This window comes from Blennius ocellaris, assembly GCF_963422515.1.
Source record: "Blennius ocellaris genome assembly, chromosome: 2".
NCBI classification, from domain to species: domain Eukaryota; kingdom Metazoa; phylum Chordata; class Actinopteri; order Blenniiformes; family Blenniidae; genus Blennius; species Blennius ocellaris.
Genome location: NC_137651.1, coordinates 31,171,847 through 31,196,250, shown reverse-complemented (window position 1 = coordinate 31,196,250; position 24,404 = coordinate 31,171,847). Strand labels below are relative to the sequence as shown.

Genomic DNA, 24,404 nt, shown 5'->3' with positions numbered 1-24,404 from the left:
TCATTTCTGATGAATATCTTACTTCCTAAGTTGATATCTGTTACTTCAAAGTTGTTTGAAAAAATTTAATCAAGAGGGTCTTTGGAATTGTGTAGTCAATAGCAGCCTAATAACTAAATATCAGTGCAGCATATTATCAAAACATACCAGTTTGGGTTTCCAATCAACATTTCTTCGAGGATCCCACTTAAAACATTACATTCAAAACATGTTTGGAATTTAACCTTTAAAATGTCCCTACATGTATTACCCCAGTCCTCTTTTGTCCCCCATATGCTGATGTTGAGGATTGATGACCTGTGAGGACAGATGTTCACTTACAGCTTAAAGTCAAGATGTTGGGTGAGGTGGCATCAAACTGAGCAGCAAAAAAACAACTGGTGCCGATACAAGACAGCAAATGTATTGATTGTCAAATTTTAAATACAGCGAGGAGCACCTCATAAGGTCAACCATACACTCTAAAACTAAACAGTTTCTGCCATTTAGAATAATATTGTCTAACAATGATGACCACTGGTAAAACAATATATATGAACTTTGAAATCTAACAGTTAGACAAATTGCCTTTTTTTCATGAACTATGTGCTTTTCTTTAAATAAAACAACAAATGCTTGTAATATAGTTGTATATGTTATGAATCCTAAACAGCTTAGGTGCAGTGACTTTTTACTCATTAGGCTCAACTACATTTATATTGTTACACTTGGAGTGATAAAGCCTTTCTATATGAGAATTATATCCTCCAAAAACCAGAACAGAGGCATGATTACGCCAACCTAAAAGACAAGCAGTTAGCATCCCAGTCCATTCATTTAACTGCACTGAGGTTTTTAATCTGGTACAACCTGTGACATCTCATAGATGATATTTTAATTATAAAGCCAAATAAATGAACAGTACATGAAACATGAAAACAGTAAATGTCCAAAAGCATCACAGAAACAATAATTGCCAATGGTTTCATCTTAATAAGTCAACATCTGGTTTCATTAACTCTTCATAGCCTCAAATTCAAAAAAAACAAATCTACCTCATAGTCAGCTTTTCGCTTTTTTGGACAATGGAGTAGAATCTTTTGACCTTCTGATGTGAAAATCATTGGTGTGATATGTACATTATTGGCTGAAACTTACAATTACTCCACGATGACTGTCTTTTCAGTTTAACTTTTTATTCCCAAGTTATTCAAAACCGTCTTCATTTTCTTAATGGACTTGTGGTATTTGTCTTTATTTGCAGACGCCATGCGGTGAGCCCCCCTCCCCCTCCGAGGCCCCTCTCCCCCTCACACACATACGGCTACATCAGCAGCCCGTTGGCCTTGGACACTGACGGCATGGAGGAGGAGGATATATTAGAGGAAGAGGAGGAGGAGGATGGTGATGAGACAGATGCAGAGGTGGCCAAGATGCACTACCATCACACCCACCCCCACACACACCCCCACCATCCCCAGATGCATCCGCGGCGGTTGCTGCTCCGAGGGCTTGAACAGACGCCCGCATCCAGCATGGGCGACCTGGAGAGCTCGGTGACCGGCTCCATGATCAATGGCTGGGGGTCGGCCTCTGAAGAGGATAATGTCTCTTCAGGGAGGTCCAGTGCAGTCAGCTCATCAGACGGATCCTTCTTCACAGATGCCGACTTTGCTCAAGCGGTTGCTGCAGCTGCAGAGTATTCAGGCCTCAGAGTGGCAAAGTACCCTGGTTCACAGGGCCAGGAAATGGGCGGAGCTTCAGGTAAATATCCCTGCATCGTCAATGTAACTAACGATCAAAACATTTTTTTTTTTTTTTTTTTCAATTAAGCAACAAAATACATTTTTTCCCCCCCTTTCTCAGCACGAAAATACCAAATAAACCCATCGGGCCACCGTCCTGGCAGCCCGGTTTCTACAGACAGTAACATGAGTATGGCAGCTGTACACAGGAGGCCCCCGAAAAAGCAGAAACAGCATCCTGCAGGACATCCTGCAAACCAGCGGCGTGAGCCCTTCAATGAAGGTACGCGCTTGACGGCATGAATGTGAAGTCCAGAAACATGTTGCTGCGGTATCCTGTGGTAGATTAGTACAAACACCCCACGCTTTCCTCAAAGTAATAGCAACAGAAAATGTAGCAAAATCAAAACCAAGCTGGACTATATGAAACACAAAACAATTTAATTTGTATGTAATTTCAATTTGCCCACTTATCAGCTTCAAAAAGTGAAAGCAAACTTTGTTTTTAATTAGCTGTCCAGTCCAGTTGCTCAGAAGGTTTATCTGTTGCACCGAGGAGAGAAACCACAACACAAAGCAACTACCATTCCTTTGGCTTCAGAAATCTTTTTGTGTAGTGTAGTGCCTGTGACAGCCACTTTATGAACGACGGGTGGCAGCAGTAGCAGGTTAGCTGAATCACAGAAAACACACAGATGGCCAGTTTGCATCGTTGGCTCTCCCACTTTCCCTGTAAATACGTGGAAGGGAAAAGTAGAATTTCCAGTGACTGTGTGAATAACGGACTGCGAGTGTGCCCCGAGCCATAGTTTTAGTCGTCTTCCGTGTGTAAAATGCACATGCCTCCATGGCATCGCTCCTAATCTGTGGCCGTGCTGAACAGATCGGGCGAGTGGTGGGCTGCAGGCCAGGGCCATGGCGGGAAGACATTGGGAGGTGGGGGTGGGGGGGGGGGGGGGACAGGGGGGTGTCTCGGGAGAGCTCTGCCCAGCTTGGCGATGCTGACACTGGGATGTCTCTCCACTCAAGCCACTAATGAAATTGATCCAGGTGCTGAAGAGCCACCTTCCACTCAGCAGGGGGGCCAAACACAAACCAAACAGGGACTAAACAGTGGAACAGCTGTACACCGAAAGAAAAGCTTCAACCTTGTTCAATTAAAGAGCGATTGACTTTTTTTTTTTTACTACCAGCGGAAAGCCCCTCTTTCCCCATTCCTTCTCTGCTTTTTTGCTCTTTAATTTATCTCTGTGTGTGTGTGTGTGTGTGTGTGTGTGTGTGTGTGTGTGTGTGTGCGTGTGTGTGCAGTATGTGTGTGTGTGTACAGTATGTGCTGCTATCCCAGAGCTGGCTCTCCTCTTAGTGTCAGGTGTCCTTGAGTGTTGGAAGCACTTGACAGGGAGATTTAATATCCAGCTCACTGGGAGCCAGACCAGCTATATCACTACAGAAAATCCCCCTGCCTCCACCACCTCCTCCTCCTCACCCCCCCCCCCCCCAAGCCTCCGCCTCCTGCCATCATCCTTATATCCCGGCTCCTTCCCCATCCACTGCCCCTCCCGTTGGAGTGATCTCTCCATCCCACTCCACTCTCCTCTCCTCCGTCTTTGTTTGAGCAGGGAGGGGGTGGACTGACAGCTCTGCAGTTCTGTCTGTCTATCAGTCCTCCTGCTGATTGCATTTGATCTGAATGGATTGTTTTTCATTTGGAGGTTATTGCCTCCCCTAACCCCCCCCCCCACCCCCCCCCCCCCCCACCCCCCACCCGTGCGCTCCATATACTTCATCTGTGGTCTGGAGCAGTGCTGTTGAGGTGATAGGTGAGCAAATGTCATTTAATAAAATTTAGAACAAAGAAAAGCAACACAGTGTTTTTTTTTATAGATGCACACAAGATGCAATAATGATCATTGTTATATATTTCCATCATCCCTTTTATGCCTATATTCTTTTCCAATTACCTCAGACTGAAGCTACAGTCCAGGAAGCATCACCATAAATACACATGAATACTCTCAGTCAAGGCGGCAGTAAAAAGAAGGAAGGGAAGAAGAAGTGAAGCAGGATGGGAGGCGACCCTCCAACAGCCTCACTGCTTACCCCTCTTTGACCTAATCATTTCACCCGTGTTTGCACAGTGGATGTGGAAACACCCAACTTAACCCCCCCCCATGATTCATATTGTGCTCGACTTTAATGCCTTTGTCTCCCTCCTCTTTGACTTTAACCCTTTCCTGTCCTTTCCAATCTGTCTCAACCTCGTCTGTCTAATTAACTGCCGGCCGCTCAGCTTCATCCTCCTTGGCATGCACAGAGACACTTCTCATACCCGAGTTCTGTCCTCACTGTTGCTTCCTCGTAAATCTAACAGCGCCTCGCTCCTCCCTTGCAGTGAGCTATAGCTCACAGACTGTGGCATTGATCGGACTGTGACTGGGGCAGAACTCAGGAGAAAGACAGATATTAAAAGACTGCACAAGCCTTTCTGCGATATGATATTGGCTCCCCTCCCATTGTATGCAGGGCGATCGGGTGGAGGTCAATGAGGAATGTGCATCGAAGAAGCCCAGTTTTCCCAACAAGACGTCACTTCACCGCTTAGTTTTTGTGTCAAAAATAAACAAAAGGCTTTGATTCTGCACCCAGTCCAGTTCAGTCTTGACGATGTGGGCATGAAGCAAAGCGTAAGAGCGGGCACTCTATGTTTATTAACTTTCTAGTCCTGCGTGGATTAGGGGGTCTGTCCAACAACAGAACCATCCTGCAGGTTGGAAGCTGATGAGAAGATGAAAAATCGTTGATTGCAGCAGACAAGGCTTTTGCCCACCGTTTTGTTTGGATGGTGTGTGAGCGGCCAGGCGGCCCACTGACTGGCCTCATGTGAATAATGGCTCAAGGACAAGCAGCATTGATTCAGCGACGGGAGAAGTGGAGCAGGCCAGAGAGCCAGCTGCTGACCGTCACACTCCCCTCGTCCTCCTCTGCAGCCTCCTGCTCCAATCTCATAACTCTCTGGCCCGATTCGGCCTCTTGGCTGTCATCTGTTCTGTTTACTGTCTGCTCGGAGGAGTTTCTGTTCAGCGTGGCTGTGTGCACAGCTTCTGGTGTATGTACACATACCACAGCTGTGTTTGTGCATCACCTTGCAGGTGTGAGACAACTGACTGACAGATGATACACACTCAAGTTTCAGGAGTACACAGATTCTTCTTCCTTGGCACTCTTTTTCCTGTTTGCAGCTGATGCGCTTGTTTCCTGTGTTTACTCTGCAGATCTCCCACCTCCACCCATTCCACCTCCAGCAGTGCTGAAGTCACCCACACACCCCTCAAAGGCCGCCCTCGAGGGAAGGGGAGTCGTGTCTCCCAAAGCAGGAGAAGGGCGAGACAAGAGGGGGGGTATGGGCGGATATCGACCCCGGGAGGGCTCGGACCCCAGAACCAGCTCGTCCGAACGCAAAGATGCTCAGGACAAACAAAAGACCGCTCACGGAGGGAAAGGGAGTAAACACGAGAGTAGCACGGCTAGCAAGGCGCGCCAGCACACAGGTACGACGACACCGTGAGGGAATCGGCAGCAGTTTACCCTCAGCTCATCTGACACTACGTTTCTCATCCCCCTGTCAGAAGACATTCTGCCATACAGCCGACCGCAGTTCCCCACAGTCAACAGCCCCCGAGACCCCAGCTCCTCCAGCTCCATGTCCTCCAGGGGCTCGGGGGGGCGGCGGAGAGGGGAGGGAGGCCGCAGGATTCCAGCAGACATGGGCCTGAACACACCTGGAGCCTTCCCACCTGGAGATGAAGAGCTGGAGGTACACACCGATGTTGAACGCACTTGCCTGTCTGGAGCAGATTTGAACCAAACAACCAACACGTCAAACTTCATCCAAAACAAAACATTCCTATATGGTTGCTTAAAACACACTTTTGTTACTATTTTTAGTATTACAGACTTACAACGGGCTTCTAAATGCTTTCTAGTTGTCAAACTTAAGAAAAGTGACAATATTTCAGTTGAACAACAAACATAAAACTTCCGTTAGGTAATATTTCTTACCGTTTGTGTGAATGTTTTTTTTTTTTTAAATAATCAACAACTCTCCAATCATTTAAAATGTTAACGATCTAATGATGAAAATAATATTTAGAATTTCCACATGCAGGAGCCTTAACAGTGTGATGGCAGTATGTACGTACCCATGTTCTGGTATATGTATATACATGTATATATGTATATACATATACATATACACTTATATGTATATATGTATAAGTGTGAATATTTGGACTGGTAAAAAAAAAAAAACAGTTGGCGTACAGCTTCATATCAGTATCACAAATACTAGTGTTGTAGGTTTCATACAGTTTAATTTGCTGATCCATTACAGTGAAAACCAAACTAAAGCAGCCTCCTTGAATCAGCAGTCATGCATAAACAAACCAAACATTGTGTGTTATTTCCAAATACACAAACAAAAGGAAAAATGAAAAAAAAAGCACATTGTTATCATTTATTTATTAATAATCAATGACATTCATAATACACACGCATGAACATGGGAGCAGGTTAGTGAGGCGGCGTTCAAGTTAAAAACATTATGGTGAGATGATCAAGCATTTCTCATTCACTTGTTAAATCAGTCAAACTAAAGGAGCGTGACGTGCGGCAGTCAAATGTACAGCATCATATTTTCCTGCTACAACAGACACAATATTCACCCTTGAGAGAAGATATAAAGTACGTACAGCGTTGTGCTTATAGCAGAAGTTAAAAGTACAACTCAGTTACTTTAATCTCAGGAGGAAATCCTTGTAGCACAGCTCCAGACAGAATGAATGAGTAATATATATATATATATATATACATATATACACACACATATAGTTGGGTTTTTTGTTCAAATGAAAAACTGCCGTCTGATTGGACTGTTGTGCAATCTTTATGTCATAAAGCAGGAAGAATCAAATGCAATGTGTCATCAGTCAATATCCTTTGTCCAGACCAGCTATTATAATGAAGTAATGGCTTACTGTGGGGGGGCTTCTCTGTTGAGAGCCACTCGTGATGTGAAATAAGACAATAAAATCTATCTGGGGATCTGGAAACGTGCCTGTTGCACTGCTCATTTGCAGTATGAATTGGGTCAAATCATATAAAGCACACAGCAGAAACACGACGAAGAACAACAACATGTCAGATAAACATGTCAAAAGCTGAAAAACAGAGTGACCCTGACATTTAATTGTCCATATGACAATGCATCTGAGAAAATCAATCTGCTCGTTATTGCACTGTAGTTCTCTTGTTGTCCATCGTGTGTTGAAACTGGATATTTTTTTACACTGTCACAGGAAATGAAAGGTTGAGGCGGCTACTAACCAATGATTCCTTTTTTTTTTTCCATCCAGATGGTAGAAAGCTGAAGGAAAAAAAAGCAGAAAAAGGCGGAACTGTTCTCTTTTTTCCCCCCCAAGAGTGGAGCACCATTGTTTCTCTTACAATTTTAAATATCTCAGTATTTCACCATCATGTTGGCTGCCAATCATACTCTCTGTCAATTGAGTTTCTTTACATCTTAAAAACAGACCACTTTTTTTTTCTTTTTTTCTAACTTATCATTTTCTATGTCAGTTTTAAAAAAAAAGAAAAGGAAAAGGTGTCTGAAGATTAAAGGGTGCATTCAAAACAGAACACGCAGTGGTATATTTATGTTTGATTCCAATGCAATATGGAGTGGAGCTTCACTCCAGACGTTGATGTAACTCGGCTTGCTTTGACAAGAGAGCCGCTACAGTGAGAAGTTACTGTAATGACAGAGCTGCGAGCAGAGAAGGGTGGACTGTCTGTAAATATACGTGTATACATGATGTCTTCTTGTTTTTACCCATCGTGGTACCTCAAAATTGTCTTCCTTGTTTTATTTTGCGAATTCTAATTTTATTATGCCAGTAAATATAATTATTTTATCATTTCCATCCATGTTGTAAATTGCTATATTATTTCGCTGCCCCAAGAAAGTGCCACTTTGGGATTTTTCTTTTTTTTTTGTTTGTGTTTTTTTTTTTGTAATGCACTGTTATGTTTCGTGTTGTCATCAATGTTTGTTATTTGTTTTACTTTGGTTTTAAAAGCACAATCACTAAACTTTATTTTAAACCATTCTATCTATTAACCTTTTTGTCTTACTGGCGGAAAACAGGTATGACAAAAGAGTCTAGTTAATCCTGATGATGATTATGATGATGATGATGATGATGACGATGGAGGTGAAGGTTGCTGTTTACGAAGGTCGTGCTTGAACAGAGACTCTTTGTGTTGTGATGGTCTTCCTCTCCAGCTCAGACACTCGCTCAAGTGATGAAAAAGGACAGTAATGTGAGTCATAGCTGCAATGTAAATATCTTTTCTCATTGACCATAAACTCAGCTATTGCACATTAATTGAAATGGTGATGTTGTCCATAAATGCACTTAAATGAATGTCAAATACAGGAATTGAGTCACTTTGGGACTCTGGAGAGGTTGGAATCGGACAGAAAGAGTCTCTGTTCTTGATACTGCAGGGCTGGTTTAGCCCTGTTTTAAGGAGAAAGGGTGCTGTTGTTTATTCATAGGACATCTGCAAACATTTGTTTCGTAAAGCAAAAAAAGTAAAAAGAACTAAAAAAAAAGATGAATAAAAAAGTTGAAACTAAATGTTTCTTTTGTCATTATTCAAAAGAACCTGTGGAAGAAGTGATACAAATCAATTGCTGAAAGTAACAATTTACAAAATAATCAATGAACAAAGTAAAGAATTTAGTAATAGTGGATTATTCTTCACTGTGTTAATGATGCATTGAGTAGAAAGCTCTGCTTACACAGTCTCAGGCTACTTGCAGTGACAAGTTTCAGTTTCTGATCTTTTTGTGGGTTTCAAAGGATTTATAGATATTTTTAACACTTGTCAGAGGGGCCCATCGAGAATCGGCACTGTATACAACTTCCTGGCATAAAAAGAAAAACAAAGAAATATATCATTTGAGTGATGAGATCATTTGAGCTCTCTATCATTGCAATTTCATTAAAGTGAAGATAAAGTATTTAGAAACGTTTTGCTTAAAGTTGTTTCACTGTGCTCTTCCCCTGCTGGGATGTAGGACTCAGTCAGATGTAAACAACTGCAAGGAATATTAAAAGTCCCATATTATGGAAAATTCACTTTCTACTGGTTTTCTCACGGTGATATGTCTCCACGGCCTGTATACGAGGGCCCAGGAGTGAAAACGGTCTGGCATCTCCCTCACTTGCTTTGTCCACTTTTTAGTGAATACAGAAGATTTCCCCTTCATGATGTCATGTGGGGAAATAATCCCTCCCTCTGATAGTGGATTTACTTTGACCCTCCCACAGGAAGATAAAAACTTACATAGATTACTGATAAGCTGAATAAACTCAGTATAATATGCAGTAGTGTGTGGTGCTGTTTCAGCCAGGGCCAGTTAATAACAGAGCGTCATCACCACCTGCCCATGAGCCAATCAGTCAAGCTCATTTCAATGACGACAGCAAGGTCAGCACTAGAAACTCTGCTGGAGGACATAGGAGATTTGAGCTCCACAAAATATAACCAGTCTTCTGGATAAAGTTGTTAAAGTCACTCATTGATTCCAGACAGAGATTTCAGAATCACTTTTTGATTATAAAAAAAAAAAAGAAAAATCATTTTTGATAGGGCTAGCAGTGCTAGCCCTGCTGCCCCTGACTGCACACCACCGATAATATGAAAAACAGTAAGTACTTACAGTTAGCAGGAGCTCATGTTAGCTAATTGGTATTAACTGAAACAACACACACCAAGCGAACATATTCAAACACACACTATTATTATCCCCCGCCGTGGCCGATAGGCCCCGAAGGGGGATCTTGAAACAGTCTCTGTACGTCCGTACGTCCGTACGTCCGTCCGTTCGAACGTTTCTACCTATAGCTCGGCAACCCCTGGGCCCACAGTGACCAAACTTCACATGTGGATACATCTCAGAGGGGGAAGGGATACTATGGTGACCTTGACCTAATTTGCATATTAAGTAGGTCACAGGGTCACGAAGTGCTTAAAAACACATTTTGGGCTCTGGAGGCCTAGGTTTTTGAGCTAGGGCTCGGAAATGTTATACACACCTACTAGTACTCTGGGGACACCCTCCAGCATACCAAGTGACCTGACCTTGACCTTGAAGATTGGTAGGGTCTGAAGTTTGCTCGTCATGGTTGCACATTACATGTATTTTCATATAAACATTTCTCCTCATTTCTCAGCAGTTCCTGGGCCCACAGTCACCAAACTTCACACATGGACACTCCACCTGGGGAGAAGGGGCACCATGGTGACCATGACCTCATTTGCATATCAGGTCACAGGGTCACTAAGTGCATAAAAACACCTTTTGGGCTCTGGAGACGTATTTTGACATAGCTTATGAAGAAGACCTTTCAGATTCTACATAATTATCTACTAGGACCCATGGAACACCCTCTAGTGTACCAAGTGTGCTGCCTTAGAGCTGCTTTGTGAGAAAATATAAAGCCCTCCGGCGGGGGATTAGCCCAGCAACGGCCTTCTTGTTTTTCTCCTCTCTTGTGCTCTTCACTCTTTGTCTTTTGTTTGTGCCGTTTCTCAACTTTTCGTTGTGTTTTGAATTGTTTTTGTTCATTTTGATGTATTTCTAGTCACACACACACACACACACACACACACACACACACACACACACACACACACACACACACACACACACACACACACAGATAGACATTCAGACTTCATGCTAAACCTCCCTGATCAGCAGCTGCTTGAAACTTTACTGTGGAACAAATTCAATCCTCTAAATTCAGAGTTTAAAGGAGGCAGAAATGCAGTCTGTGACACATTTTGACTTTAGAACAGTACAAATTTATTAAATCATTAAATAAAACATGCAGAAGATGAGGAACCAAACAGTGTCGGGGGGCCACACCAAGGGGGTCGTACCAAACTGTCTCGGGGGGGGAGACAGACTGTCTCTGGGGCTGTACCAACCAGTCCAGTAGGCCACACCAGACTGTCCAGTAGGCCACACCAGGCTGTCCAGTAGGCCACATTAGACTGTCCAGTAGGCCACACCAGACTGTCCAGTAGGCCACACTAGACAGTGCAGTAGGCTGTCTCGGGGGGGGGGAGACATCAAATTTGGTGAGACATCAAATTAAAGACATCACATGTTCTCTGGGTGCTTCTCAATAGTCCCTCCTTTCTTCTTTCCTGTTGACGACGGCGAGGAGAAAAGAGGGCGTATGGGGACGCACCCTCTGTCTCCACTCCTTCACTCCTTCTCTCTCCTTGCTCTCCTCTCTTTCCAGGCGGCCTTCTTTGCTTTCTTCTCTTCCTTCTTCATCTTGGCCTTCTCCCGGTCAGTCTTGGAGGACAGATCCGTCAGCTTGATGACCTGGTCGATGAGAACCTGGATGTCCAGTTTGGTCATCCTCTTGTCCTCCATCCATTCCTCCTCCTTGGCCGTCCAGGTGTCCTCTGCCTGTCTGGACCTTTCCAGCAGCTCCTCTTTCTGCTGGACCGTCTCGTCCTTCAGCTTCGTCTCGCTCTGCAGTTGTTGTTCCAGAGCTTCAAGCTTCCTCGTCCAGCCGACCTCCATGACCTTCATCTTGGTCTCCGCCTTATTGACGTCTGCCATACATTCCAGGGTCTTCTCCATGAGCGCCACCTTGTACAACTCGGTGTTGCTGGCTGCGTCATCTCTCTCCTTTGTGAGGAGCGTCAGTGTTTCCCGGTGCTCCTCCTGCAGACGTTCCACTGTCCTCTCATGGCTCTTCTGGAGAGCGTCTCTAGCTGCTTCCCTCTCCTGCACAGTGAGCACTGCTTCCTCCTTCTCAGCCCTGGTGGTCTCCATCAGGGTGTTGACCTTTGTGACCTCCTCACTCTTCTGGCTCAGTTCTGTCTGTAAGGTGAGGAACTGCTCCTGGAGGTTGTTGAAGGAGATGCGAGCCGTTTCAGCCTCCTCCTGGTGAGACTGGAGACTGTGTCTCTGGTCCTGGAGCTCCTCCCTGGTCTCTCTGAGGAGTTGGTCCTTTGCCTGGAGCTCCTCCTGGGTGTTTTTCAGGAGCTGGTCCTTCACCTGCAGGTCCTTCTGGTGAGACTGGAGACTGTGTTTCTGGTCCTGGAGGTCGTCCTGGGTCTTTCTCAGGAGTTGGTCCTTTAACTGCAGGTCCTTCCGGTGAGACTGGAGACTGTGTCTCTGGTCCTGGAGCTCCTTCTGGGTCTTTCTGAGGAATTGGTCCTTCACCTGCTGGTCCTTCTGGGTCTTTTTCAGGAGTTGGTCCTTCGCCTGCAGGTCCTTCTGGTGAGACTGGAGACTGTGTCTCTGGTCCTGGAGGTCGTCCTGGGTCTCTTTCAGGAGTTTGTCCTTCAAATGCAGGTCCTTCCAGTAAGAATGGAGAGTCTGTGTCTGGCCCTGAAGCTCCTCCTGGGTGTTTTTGAGGAGTTGGTCCTTTTCCTGGAGCTCCTCCTGGGTGTTTCTGAGGAGTTGGTCCTTTTCCTGGAGCTCCTCCTGGGTCCCTCTGAGGAGTTGGTCCTTCGCCTGCTGGTCCTTCTGGTGAGACTGGAGACTGACTCTCTGGTCCTGGAGCTCCTCCTGGGTGTTTCTGAGGAGTTGGTCCTTTGCCTTGAGCTCCTTCTGGGTCTTATTCAAGAGTTGGTCCTTCACCTGCTGGTCCTTCTGGTGAGACTGGAGACTGTGTTTCTGGTCCTTGAGCTTTTTCTGGGTGTTTTCCAGGAGTTGGTCCTTCGCCTGGAGCTCCTCCTGAGTCTTTTCCAGGAGTTGGTCCTTTGCCTGGAGCTCCTCCTGGGTGTTTTTCAGGAGTTCGTCCTTCACCTGCTGGTCCTTCTGGTGAGACTGGAGACTGTCTGTCTGGTCCTTGAGCTCCTTCTGGGTCTTTTTCAGGAGTTGGTCCTTCGCCTGGAGGTCCTTCTGCACCTTTCTCAGGTCACCCTTGGTGGAATTTATCACGGTGTTGACCTTTGTGACCTCCCCACTCTTCTGTCTCAGTTCTGTCTGTAAGGCGAGGAACTGCTCCTGGAGATTGTTGAAGGAGAGGCGAGCCGTTTCAGCCTCCTCCTGGTGGGACTGGAGACTGTCTCTCTGGGCCTGGAGCTCCTCCTGGGTCTCTCTGAGGAATCGGTCCCTCTCCTGGAGCTCCTCCCTGGTCTCTCTGAGGAATCGGTCCCTCTCCTGGAGCTCCTCCTGGGTCTCTCTGAGGAGTCGGTCCCTCTCCTGGAGCTCAGAGTCTTTTTGCTGCTTTTCACTCTCTAAAGAAGTGACCTGGCTCTTCCAGACCTCCTTCTCCCCCTGCAGCTTCTCCTTCTCCCCCTGCAGCTTCTCCTTCTCCTCCTGCAGCTTCTCCTTCTCCTCCTGCAGCTTCTCCTTCTCCCCCTGCAGCTTCTCCTTCTCCGCCTCCAAGCTGCTGAAGCGACGGTGCAAAGTGCTGAAGTTTGCCAGCGTCTCCTTACTACATTTTTGGTAGTGTTTGACTGCCTCACGCAACTCCTGGACTTGGAGTGCTTCACTTCTTCCTTCCTTGGCTTTGCTTGGCATTTTGGATCTCCTCGCTCTCTCGTTCAGAAATTGTTAATGTGATTAACGATTAGTTAATGTAATTGTTAATGCTCTCGCTCTGCTCTGCTGCTCTCACTACTCTCACTGCTCTGCTGCTCTCTCGTTCGCTGTCAACCGTTGTTGTGAAGCTCTGGCTCTGATCTCCTTTGTTTTATACTGTGGCTTTGAAGCTGTGACTCTGAGCTCATCCTTTCAACTTCAAAGGACAGTAAGGACCTCCCTTGATTTACCTGTGATATTTGGGATCAAAGGACATCATAGGCAATGTGAGTGACACTGATGTCATATGCAAATTAGACCACGCCCCCAGCCACAGTGGAGAAATAAACCCCGCCTCCTTTTCAATCCGTTTACAAACATTTATACAAATTTTTTTTTTTTTTTTTTTTTTTTACATTCTCAAGTTTCTCTTTATTGTGGGGGAGAGTACACACGAAGAAAATGTCTATATTTTCAACCAGAGGTTTCTGACCTCACAGGGAAATGACATTGTACATCCAGATCAACTGCCTTTATCCAAAATTGTATGAATGCTTGAAGAAATCACACAATTTGTTTCTCATCTTCTGTGTTTTTTTGCGGCTTATCCAGTTTTTAATAAATTTTGACCGTTCTAATATGAAACGTGCCACAGACTGCATTTCTGCGTACTTTTAAACCTCTGTGGCAGTAGCCATATATTAGTAAATATCTGTATATAACTGTTTCTTCAGTCCTGTTTTGATACATTTTAGTTCATTATTGTTTAGATTTACTTCACAAGTAAACTAAATGATTCGTTGAGCACGTCGAGGAATTTTATCATCAATACATCTACGTTTTTCCCAACCAAATTTGTCGTTTTATGGTGTTTTTAGATCCACTGTGTTAATAAAGTGTGCCAAACTGAAAACAATACTTCAGAGCTGCACTTATGAGGTTGTTCTGAACAAAATTACACCAAAAAAGGTTTAAGGATTTTATATTTGAGATATAAAGAAAAATCAATTGTAGTGAAAAACGGCACAACATACTTTAGACCCAGTATTAAAACTATCAAAGTAAGATTATTGAACGCGGGCTGGACTAACCTTTCACCTTTGATCTAGATCTGTCAAAAAAAAAAATACCCATTCAAAGCGCTGAGCATCTTCCTCTGGTCGCTTTCTACCTGCTTTTAATCCTGTAAAGGTTTTTTTTATCTCATTTTGCAGTTTTCCATCCTCGGCCTTTATTATCCCCCGCCGTGGCCGATAGGCCCCGAAGGGGGATCTTGAAACGGTCTCCGTACGTACGTCCGTATGTCCGTACGTCCGTCCGTTCGAACGTTTCTACCTATATCTCGGCAACCCCTGGGCCCACAGTGACCAAACTTCACATGTGGATACATCTCAGAGGGGGAAGGGATACTATGGTGACTTTGACCTAATTTGCATATTAAGTAGGTCACAGGGTCACGAAGTGCTTAAAAACACATTTTGGGCTCTGGAGGCCTAGGTTTTTGAGCTAGGGCTCTGAAATTTTATACACACCTACTAGTACTCTGGGGACACCCTCCAGCATACCAAGTTACCTGACCTTGACCTTGAAGATTGGTATGGTCTGAAGTTTGCTCGTCATGTTTGCACATTACATGTATTTTCATATAAACATTTCTCCTCATTTCTCAGCAGTTCCTGGGCCCACAGTCACCAAGCTTCACACATGGACACTCCACCTGGGGAGAAGGGGCACCATGGTGACCATGACCTAATTTGCATATCAGGTCACAGGGTCACTAAGTGCATAAAAACACCTTTTGGGCTCTGGAGACGTATTTTGACATAGCTTATGAAGAAGACCTTTCAGATTCTACATAATTATCTACTAGGACCCATGGAACACCCTCTAGTGTACCAAGTGTGCTGCCTTAGAGCTGCTTTGTGAGAAAATATAAAGCCCTCCGGCGGGGGATTAGCCCAGCAACGGCCTTCTTGTTAACTACCAACTATCACAACTATCCACACTGTGTCCTGCTGCAGCCGCAGAGTCTGAACTTCTTCAGGAGCTTCTCCTTCTGACTCAGAATCTGCTTCAAACTGTTTTGGTTGAAAAACAACATGTCCTAGACTTAATCTTCTGACCCTAAGTCTTCTGTGAAGATTCTTGGTGGTGTGGAGAGACAGAAACATTCTGTTCCCAGAAGACACTTGAGGGACTTTCACACTGGCTGAAGTTCAGGACCAAGGCTGATTTTGGGAAATACACTTTTGAATACATTGTTGTTGGACCTCTGACACCAATGCCGATGTCAGATAGTTGAAAAACTTAATAGGACCCTGCAAAATAAAATGGGACTTTTGTATGATTTTTTTTGTTGTTGTTGTTGCTTTGGGTTGTGATTTTTTCAGAATCATCAAACAGTAATAATCAAAATATTATTTACTTCCTGCCGTACCACAAATGTCTAAAGCAGGGAAGGGCAATCCTGGTCCTGGATGGCCGCACCCCTGCACGTTTTCAATGTTTCCCTGCTCAGAGACACACCTGAGTTCTCATCAGGAGGCTCTGCAGAAAGCTTGATAACGAGCCAATAATTGCTATCATCTGGGTTGATGTGAGGACACATTGAAAACCTGCAGGATTAGAGCCTTCCAGGACCAGGATTGCTCACCCCTGGTCTAAAGTGTTAGTTTGAGAAACGCTTTGACAATCCATTGACAGATCGGCCACAAGAAATGTTCCTTGATTCAACTACATTATAATAAAAGAAATAAAAAAATAAGCTATCAATGTCTAGTCCAAAGCTCTATTTCTGCTGTTTATTTTATCTCAACAAATCGTACCAGAAATATTCTTCTTTTGTGTGTGCCAGACCGCAACCACAAACCCATTCATCTTTCCTGAGGACTCAAACCTTTCCATCTATTTCTTACTACTCATCTAAAGTCTGGCGTCGCCTCAGCAGTATTTTCCAACTCCTCCCAGGAATCTTTAGGCATTCCCAGCTCCAAAATTGAACTTGATCTCTTCTCAAGAAGAACGTTTTCCCAAAAGTCTTCAACAAGTTGGTCAGCCTGAAAAAAACCTGAAGGGAGGCAGTTTATGTCACTCACATATGGTGCATTCATGCAGCTGGGAACTTGGAAAGTTAAGTTGGGAAAACACTTTTTACACACACACACACACACACACACACACACACACACACACACACACACACACACACACACACACACACACACACACACACACACACACGCACTGCATAGTAGAATTAGCAAGTCTTAACTTATTGAAGTTCCCTGAAACCTCCCACCTCCCAGATATAAACAATAGTTTCTATATACAGTATAACACAAGTACAGCACATTGGATTTGGCAAAACATGCTGTTACATGATTAGATTACTTCTTTTAGTCTCTTTATAGTATTATTTTTGCTAAATTAATTTAGAATATTCTTTATAATTTTTATAAACAGACCATGAATTAAAAAGAAACACAGATTTTTATCATTTCTATTTCTAACATGAACCTGACTCGAATTTGTGGAGATACAAACACTATTCATGAAGTGATTACATCCCCTTCAATGATATATTTATTATTGCTATAATTGAAAAGACCCATAATAAAATTCAATGTTGTTGTGTGTATTGCATTTGAATGTGAAATCATAAGAGCTCTCCTCGCCTAAAAGGGCACGATGTATTTCCAACAACACTGTCAAGGAGGGAACTATCGATATCCTTGGCTCGGTGGCTAAACAGTCATTTCTGTTCAGTACTGTAGCCATTTAAATGTATTACCTAATGCCAATTCCATTAGAGCACCCCATTACTCACAATATCAGCATGCCCTGTCATTCAGGGGAACCAAAGAGGGAGGCTAAAACCAATAGTGAAGGGATTATATTCAATTTGACAGGCCGAGATTGCTGCCAATTAGGCTAAGGAGGCTTCAATAAGGTTACATAAGAGAGTGAAAACAGTGCTCATCTTTTTTCTCATCAGTCATCCACTCACTAGTGAGGTCGTTGCTGATGTCTCAAAACAAACATCCATAAGAGTAGGGGACGACATGTCGCCATACAGTGACTCCAAACCAGCAGCCTCTGCTGATTGGAGACCAAAATACATTGTTGTCTGAGTTTATAACGTCCAACCTGCTGACTGCTTGTTCGCACAGAGGCAATACCGTGGCCTATGGGAGACTTTAATGTCAAACACTGTCTGTCTGGCTTATTCAAACATCAGTGAATAAGGAGGGACTCTTCCTCCCCCCCGTACTCCTTCTTGAGCCTGGAAGAACTGCACGTCAGGTGTTTTTGCAAGCTAATGTGTTGCCGTGCGCCCACCTCAACATTTTTGAGCATGAACACATGGAGCGCTCCGGGCTGAGAGAGTCTTCATGTGCTCACAGACGACAACAACTCATGTATGTGCAGACGTGTCATCTGTGTTCAAAACAATTGTTTTATTCACAATACACAGTAATTTCTTCTGACATTTTATGTTTACGGAGACAAATTAAAAATTAAAACATATCAGGATAATTTAGCAATGATTTTCTAATGACAGCTGTAGCCTGTGAATATCCACCACTTTCACCTCCTCCTCCTCCACCTCCTCTTGGATTCCAAGTCCCTTCCCCCTTATTTCCCCCAGGTGTTCTCTAATAAGCACCTTTCTAAACAAGAACAAATTTGGAACAGAGTAGAGCATCCCCCTTATGCCTCCATCCATCATTTTAATGAGAGGAGGTGTGTCCTCGCCCCACAATGAGAAGCAGGTGATTAAGGATATTAAGCAGATTCTCTGTCAGCCGGGGTTATTCACCCCATAATGGCATGAATATGCACATCGAGGCTGGACTGGCTTTAGTCTAGTCCTCACAGTTCCTACCTGCGTGCTGAGGAACGAGCCAGTGTCAAGGCATCTCTGAAAGTGGGGGAAGGGGATGTAAAAAGCCATATCGAGGCTACCTTTGTGGGGAAATGAAAAAGGTTACTTGCTTTATTTGGAATTTTGACAATGATATCAGATGATAAAGCTGAAATGCAAACATTTAAAAGAATCATCACCTGATATTGTCACATATACAGTGTCCCTTAAAGTGTCTTTAAATCAATTCTTCAAATGTATTAGGTTTTCTGTTGCTTATTTCTGACCCCTTTTCATACTGGAGCTTCCTCTTACAAGATGTGAGATTTTGACTCGTGCAGATGTTAGGCACAAACGTGCTGATTGGAACTGTTAATCTTGGCAATAGCATGGTAAAAGTATAATAATAGCATAGCGATAGCAGATCAATGGCAACCCTTCGCTCATAAGAAAAAGAAAAAGAAAAAACTATTGTGGAGGAATCTACAAACATTGATGCCACAGAGCAGAAATTTTAAATGAAATACGGGGGTAATTTGCAAATCACATGGGTTTTTAAATGTATGCTAGTCCCGTTTGTGGCTAGCAGCTAGTGGCTAGCAGCTAGCAGATAACCGCTAAACTTAACAGAGGTAGGTTTTTGATTTTCAACTCCTGTGGTGACAACAACTCAAGAGACCAGTAAAACTCTCCTGTCGTGGCGTGCGCCCCTTTGTGGGCAATTCTAATTTGAACAAAAAGCCCAAACGAATAAACCCAGCCCCTTACAAACTCCACATCTTCTGGCAAGCTTCAACTGAGGTCCAACGTCAATATACATGTTTCAACAAGGATTCCAGGGTGATGACTCCCTTAAGTTAAATTGTTGAAAACGTTACTCCTTTTCTTTATTACAGCTTGAAAGAAGACACATGTTCCTGTCGGCAAACTTTTCTCAAGCTGATTACTGATGCTTTTACAAGATGGTCTGATAAATGTACAATGTTTTTATTGTCATTAGATGTGCAACACACAACAAAATTAGAGCGCAAGTAAATGCAGTTCTTATTTGCTATTTTTAAATATCTGTCACAGTGGGCTCAAAGACCAGCCAGGCCTTTCTGTGTAGTTTGCATGTTCTCCCTGTGTGCGTGTGGGTTTCCTCCGGGTTCTCCGGTTTCCTCCAGCAGTCCAAAATCATACATATGGCATACTATGACCTGTCTAGGTTGGATCCTGCCCGGGCCTATAGTACACTCAGCACCCTGCAACCTTGCACAGGATTAAGCAGTACAACAGATGAATGTATGGATGAATATAGCAGACTGCTATAAATTCAGAATGAATAACAATTCGATTTACGGTAAAAGTAAAACAAAACTTTTGAGATTTTAAAACAAATTCAGGCATGTTTGCTAGAAAGAATAATGTAATGCAGATAGAACTTAATGCAGGGTTGTAATAAATGGCTCTAACTTATCAACAAATGTCATTTATTGCCTTCGAAACTTGTGATATTGTTTATTTTAAAATGGGGAAAATCCTGAGAAAATTCTGAATTCAGCCCACCTGAATTCAATTTAGGACAAGAACAGAGCTGGTGAGTTTAGAGATTTAAAAAAAAAAAAAAAAAACCTGTATTATCATTACTGCTAATAAAGGGATTGAAGTTGGATGCGAGATAATCAGTTTCTTCATTTAATGACATTAGAAATCATGTAATTTTTTTAGTCAGGATGACGCCTCCTTAATATCTGTGAGAATACACCACACTAACCTCTTTTATTATAACTTCCTGCATCGTTATGCCTTCAGTGTGTCAGTTTTTGCAATCAATAATTTGAACTGCCGTTTCTTTCAACTCTGTCCCAGCAGCAAAAAGCTCATTTCTTTTGTGAACATTCAGGCTGTCTCTCATTTGTGATCGCCAAACTGCTTCATTAACCTCCTTCCCATACTAGGAGGTAATTAAGTGAACAGCTGTGCGCTGTCTGACAACTCGTCTTAGTGTCGCTGCTCTGTGCGGGAACGCCGCACGACGAGGAAGCCGCCATCGCAGGTGCAGAGTGTTTAGACGGCTTAGCAGAACCTCTCCACATCCATTTCCACTCCAGCTGCAGGTCAAACGCCAGCTCTTCAGACAATCAATCAGAACTCATTTAGCTTTAACAGTCTCCCCAACCAGCTCATCACAATCTCGCATCATTACAAAAAGTTGTTTTTAATCAGTGTTAAACACTTCAGCTTATTTCAACTCGAGAAAACTGAACAGAGAAGTGTGGCGGTGAAAGATAGCTGTCAGTGGAGAGACTGCCAGACATAATGAGAGAGGGAGTGTGGAAGCCAGCCAAACCCAAGTTTTTTTTTAATAACCGAGAAGTAATGTGGATGATTTGTACATCCATTTGTCACTTACCCAGTCATTCTAACTGTCCTTATTTAGTGCCAACGGGGTCTGCACAATTAACCCAGAGGAATATAGCATCCTCCTGCCGTCCCCTGGAAACTGCTCTTTTCGCCTCCATCACGTGCTTTGCATCTGTAAGCTGATCTCATCATGCAACTTTTAATATTCCAAATGAATCACGTCTTCATCAAAGCCCTGACAACAATTAGTATTATTATTATTGTTGTAAGTCTGGTGCTTGAATGGATACATTCACCAGATTTGGTGCATTCATTATATGTATAAACACTGGAGGAGAGAAAACACTTGAATGAAATTGCAAGTAACTTCAGCAAGACAAAAACCAACGGAGTGAGGATTCTCTCACACTGAAGGCCAGTGATCAGGTTTTTGCTCTCCTTCTGTTCCGATAAACTCGTATTTATGATAAACTATGATACATTTTTTACATATGACACAAATCATGTGCCAATGCCACTTTCATGAGCTGGTACATCTCATTCTGCTTCTCCCATGCTGCTTTTCCTTCCAGCTTACCTGCCCCTTCCACTTCTACAGGCATGCGTGTACATGTATGCACACAGGGAGTGACTCACGGTCAGCACCAGAGTGTGGCTTGAAGGTCCGTTGTGTACCACTTATCCAGGACAGCAGCCTAAGCCGGGATGCCCAGACGTCCCTGGCCCCAGACACTTCCTCCAGCTCTTCTGGTGGGACCCGAAGCCATTCCCAGGCCAGCCGAGAGACGTAAGCCACTGTTCCACCACAGTACGTGGCGGAGCAAGGCAAAGCGGGACGTTACGGTACGGCAAAGCTCACCCAGGACCAATCCTGTCTCGCAGTCCCACAACAGAAAGTATGATAAAATGTAGGCGGGATTGTGAACGGCTCGGAGACATCCAGTGAAGAACATGGAAGCGGCCAGCGGCCGTCAAGTCATTCTCTGTGACTCGGGTTAAACTTTCTCATTGTGAACAGCAGCGTCCAGCTCCTGCTAAAGCTCCTCCTCATGTTCCTGAGAGGAGCAACACAACACTGCAGCCTTTTAACGACCTCGTTAATAGACCGCCATGTTGTGTCACGTCGACGTTTCAATAAACCCACTTAACAAATCAACCAGTGAGCCCAAAGCGGCACATGTAAGAAGCAACGGAGGGTTTACGGCCGATGAAATAATTAAATTTCGCGGGCAAGTCGAGAGTGATGATTTGCCATGACCAATCAGCAGACGGCGGCGCCGTCGCTCCTCCTCACAGACCTGTTCCACGGAGCCTGATACCTCAGCGGAGGGGGAGGGAAAAATCGTACCCCGGAGTCCGCGGGTTCTTTCCGTACCATCCACAACTTTTAAGTCAGACCGCGTGAAAACCCGCCCCGTCCCACGACGCTCTGCGACAGAATGTGCGGTGGAACTGTGCCTATAGTTCCTCCAGTGTGTCCTATGTCTGCCCCGAGGCCTCCTACCGGAGGGACATGCCCGGAACACCTCCCTGGGGAGACGTCCGGGGGGGGCACCCGAAACAGATGCCTGAGCCACCTCAGCTGGCTCTTCTGGATATGAAGGACCAGCGGCTCTACTCTAAGCTCCTCCCTGGTGACTGAGCTCCTCCCCCTATCTCTAAGGGTGCGCCCAGCCACCCTACGGAGCATTTCAGCCGCTTGTATCCGGGATCTCGTTCCTTCGGTCATGACCCACAGCTCATGACCATAGGTGAGGGTAGGAACGAAGATCGACCAGTAAATCGGGAGCTTTGGCTTTTGGCTCAGCTCCTTCTTCACCACGACGGACCGATACAACGACTGCATAGATGCAGACGCTGCACCGATCTCCGATCTCCGATCTCCAATCATTGATCGTCTCACGCTCAATCTTGTAAATCTAGTCATCTGCTGGTAAAGTAAACCTTTAGAGTAGCCTCAAAATGTACATATGTGTAAGCTGAAACTGGACTAGTTATAAAATGTGTGGATTGTTTGATCAATTGTAAAATCTGCGAATATCTTCCATTAGGATTAAAAAAGCTCTTGGATTGGATAAGACCAGTCTGGGATTTGGGATTTTATTTGTGATTTTATGATGGCAAATAAAAATCTCCTTCATAATGTCGCAACAATCTCATGAACTCCAATTTGCAATAAAACCTCAAACACATTGATCTGCTGGGTTGGCGCAGCGACAGCCTAATACAACCAGAGATATTACAGAGATCTACATTCATCACTTCCAGCATATAAAACCTTTGTAAAGCTCAACATCTTTTATAAAGTATTTCCACTGTCACTCTACATCAGCCTCCTGTCCAATACAATAATCCCTCTATTACAAATATGATTGATTTCTGCTAAATAACGCAAAAGAGCACAAATGAAAAGCCCTCCTCATGCAGACTAAAACATTGAGGGGGTGTGTGAATCCGCCACCCACTCATTTCCCCGAATCCACAGAATCCCATTAAAACGCTCTTGTCAGAGTCGAGGTGTTAGTTAGGCCTCTAATGACAGTATTGAAATAACCCTTGAACCCACGTGACTCCTCCCCGGGGTTAGGAATGTCCAACGCAAACATACAATCACGCCACTCCAAAAATAAGCAACATGTTTTCACAACGGCACCAGTGAGCACGCTCAGCACAACGCTGACACGAGCAGTCAGCGAGGCTAAAATGTAAATGACGACAAAGGGCCCGGCAGTGTTTGATGCACGGCGAGGACGCATAATGGGAATAAATTAGAGTGATTTTCTTAGTCAAATGACCCGGGGAGTGCTGGTGCTTTGAATGGCGGGTGTTCTCCAGGCATTGATAGATGGAAGGTGATGAGAGGGGTGAGGGGGTGTGGAGGTGGAGGGGAGGGGAGGGGAGGGGAGGGGCATGCGGGTGGGGTTTAAAGCGTTTGGACACCTTTGGCTTCAGCCTTCATTTTGCTCTCTCCACTGTTTTGACTGCTGACGAGCTGCTGACTGACCGAGTGCTGCAGATGAGACACGGCTTCATAACGCTCCGTGTGGCCTTCAGCCTTTTTTATTTTCTCTTCACATAATATGGCCGATGTGCTTGTGTTGCCATCTTAAGCTGTTGTTTTACTGCCGGGCCATTTTTCTCTTTTATGACAACGACCTACTTGAGATAACACCCTTTCGCTTTTGTTTATGTTTCTATTAGATATCACGGTGTTTTCCAACCTATTTCTTTAAAGCACATAAATGCAGTGATTGCTAAAGACAGAGCAGAATCATGTGACTGGCTTAAGGTTAGATGTTATTTGACTGCAGTGTATTTCTAGAACATGTCCAGTGCTTGTTCTATCGATTATTATTTTTCTCCCTCTCAAAAAAGACTAATGAGCCCATAGAATTCCACTAGAAAGGTTAATACAATATTGAAATGTCAGGAGATTAATGATATTGTTCTTTCTTCCTATGGTCCTGTAGGAGAGGGTGACAAATGTCTTGCCCTTTTCACTCCGCTCCTCCCATTTGTGATCTCTCTCTCTCTCTCTCTCTCTCTCTCTTTTCCTTCTTATTCTCTTTGTCTCTGAGCTGGCTTCTTTTTTTATGCTCCACCTCCTGTTTTTTTTAACCCTCCCTCTCTTCCTCGTTCTCCTCCACTGGCCACAGTCTCCAGATGCCAAGGACTCGTCTCCGCCGCCGAGTCTAAATGCTGAAGCGATGTGCAACTCCAGAGTCCAGGAGATGGGCTGTGCTGTACGCCGTGTGCGGTTGTCAGTAAATGAATAGCATTGATCCATCTTCATTAGGAGGCGATGAGACTTCAACTTGAAGAGTTTGCCTTTTTGTCAAGAGGA

At 44.3% G+C, this 24,404-nt stretch overlaps 2 protein-coding genes across 2 annotated transcripts in view; one reads left to right on the top strand and one right to left on the bottom strand.

The window, feature by feature from the left end:
• Positions 1 to 8,378, top strand: part of robo1 (roundabout, axon guidance receptor, homolog 1) — a 138,362-nt gene extending 129,984 nt beyond the window's left edge. Inside the window, exons 27-29 of the mRNA XM_080507465.1 lie at positions 4,997 to 5,272; positions 5,351 to 5,538; positions 7,136 to 8,378. Coding sequence (XP_080363591.1) covers positions 4,997 to 5,272; positions 5,351 to 5,538; positions 7,136 to 7,150 — 479 coding nt within the window. The 3' untranslated portion in view covers positions 7,151 to 8,378. The remainder of the gene's footprint in view (positions 1 to 4,996; positions 5,273 to 5,350; positions 5,539 to 7,135) is intronic.
• Positions 8,379 to 11,067: 2,689 nt separating this feature from the next.
• robo2 (roundabout, axon guidance receptor, homolog 2) overlaps positions 11,068 to 24,404 on the bottom strand; it is a gene marked incomplete at its 3' end in the record, with an annotated part of 197,516 nt that continues 184,179 nt past the window's right edge. Inside the window, exons 33-35 of the mRNA XM_080511287.1 lie at positions 12,421 to 12,831; positions 11,833 to 12,177; positions 11,068 to 11,760 (exon numbers count right to left, since the gene is read on the bottom strand). Of these exons, the coding sequence (XP_080367413.1) occupies positions 11,068 to 11,760; positions 11,833 to 12,177; positions 12,421 to 12,831 (1,449 nt within the window). The remainder of the gene's footprint in view (positions 11,761 to 11,832; positions 12,178 to 12,420; positions 12,832 to 24,404) is intronic.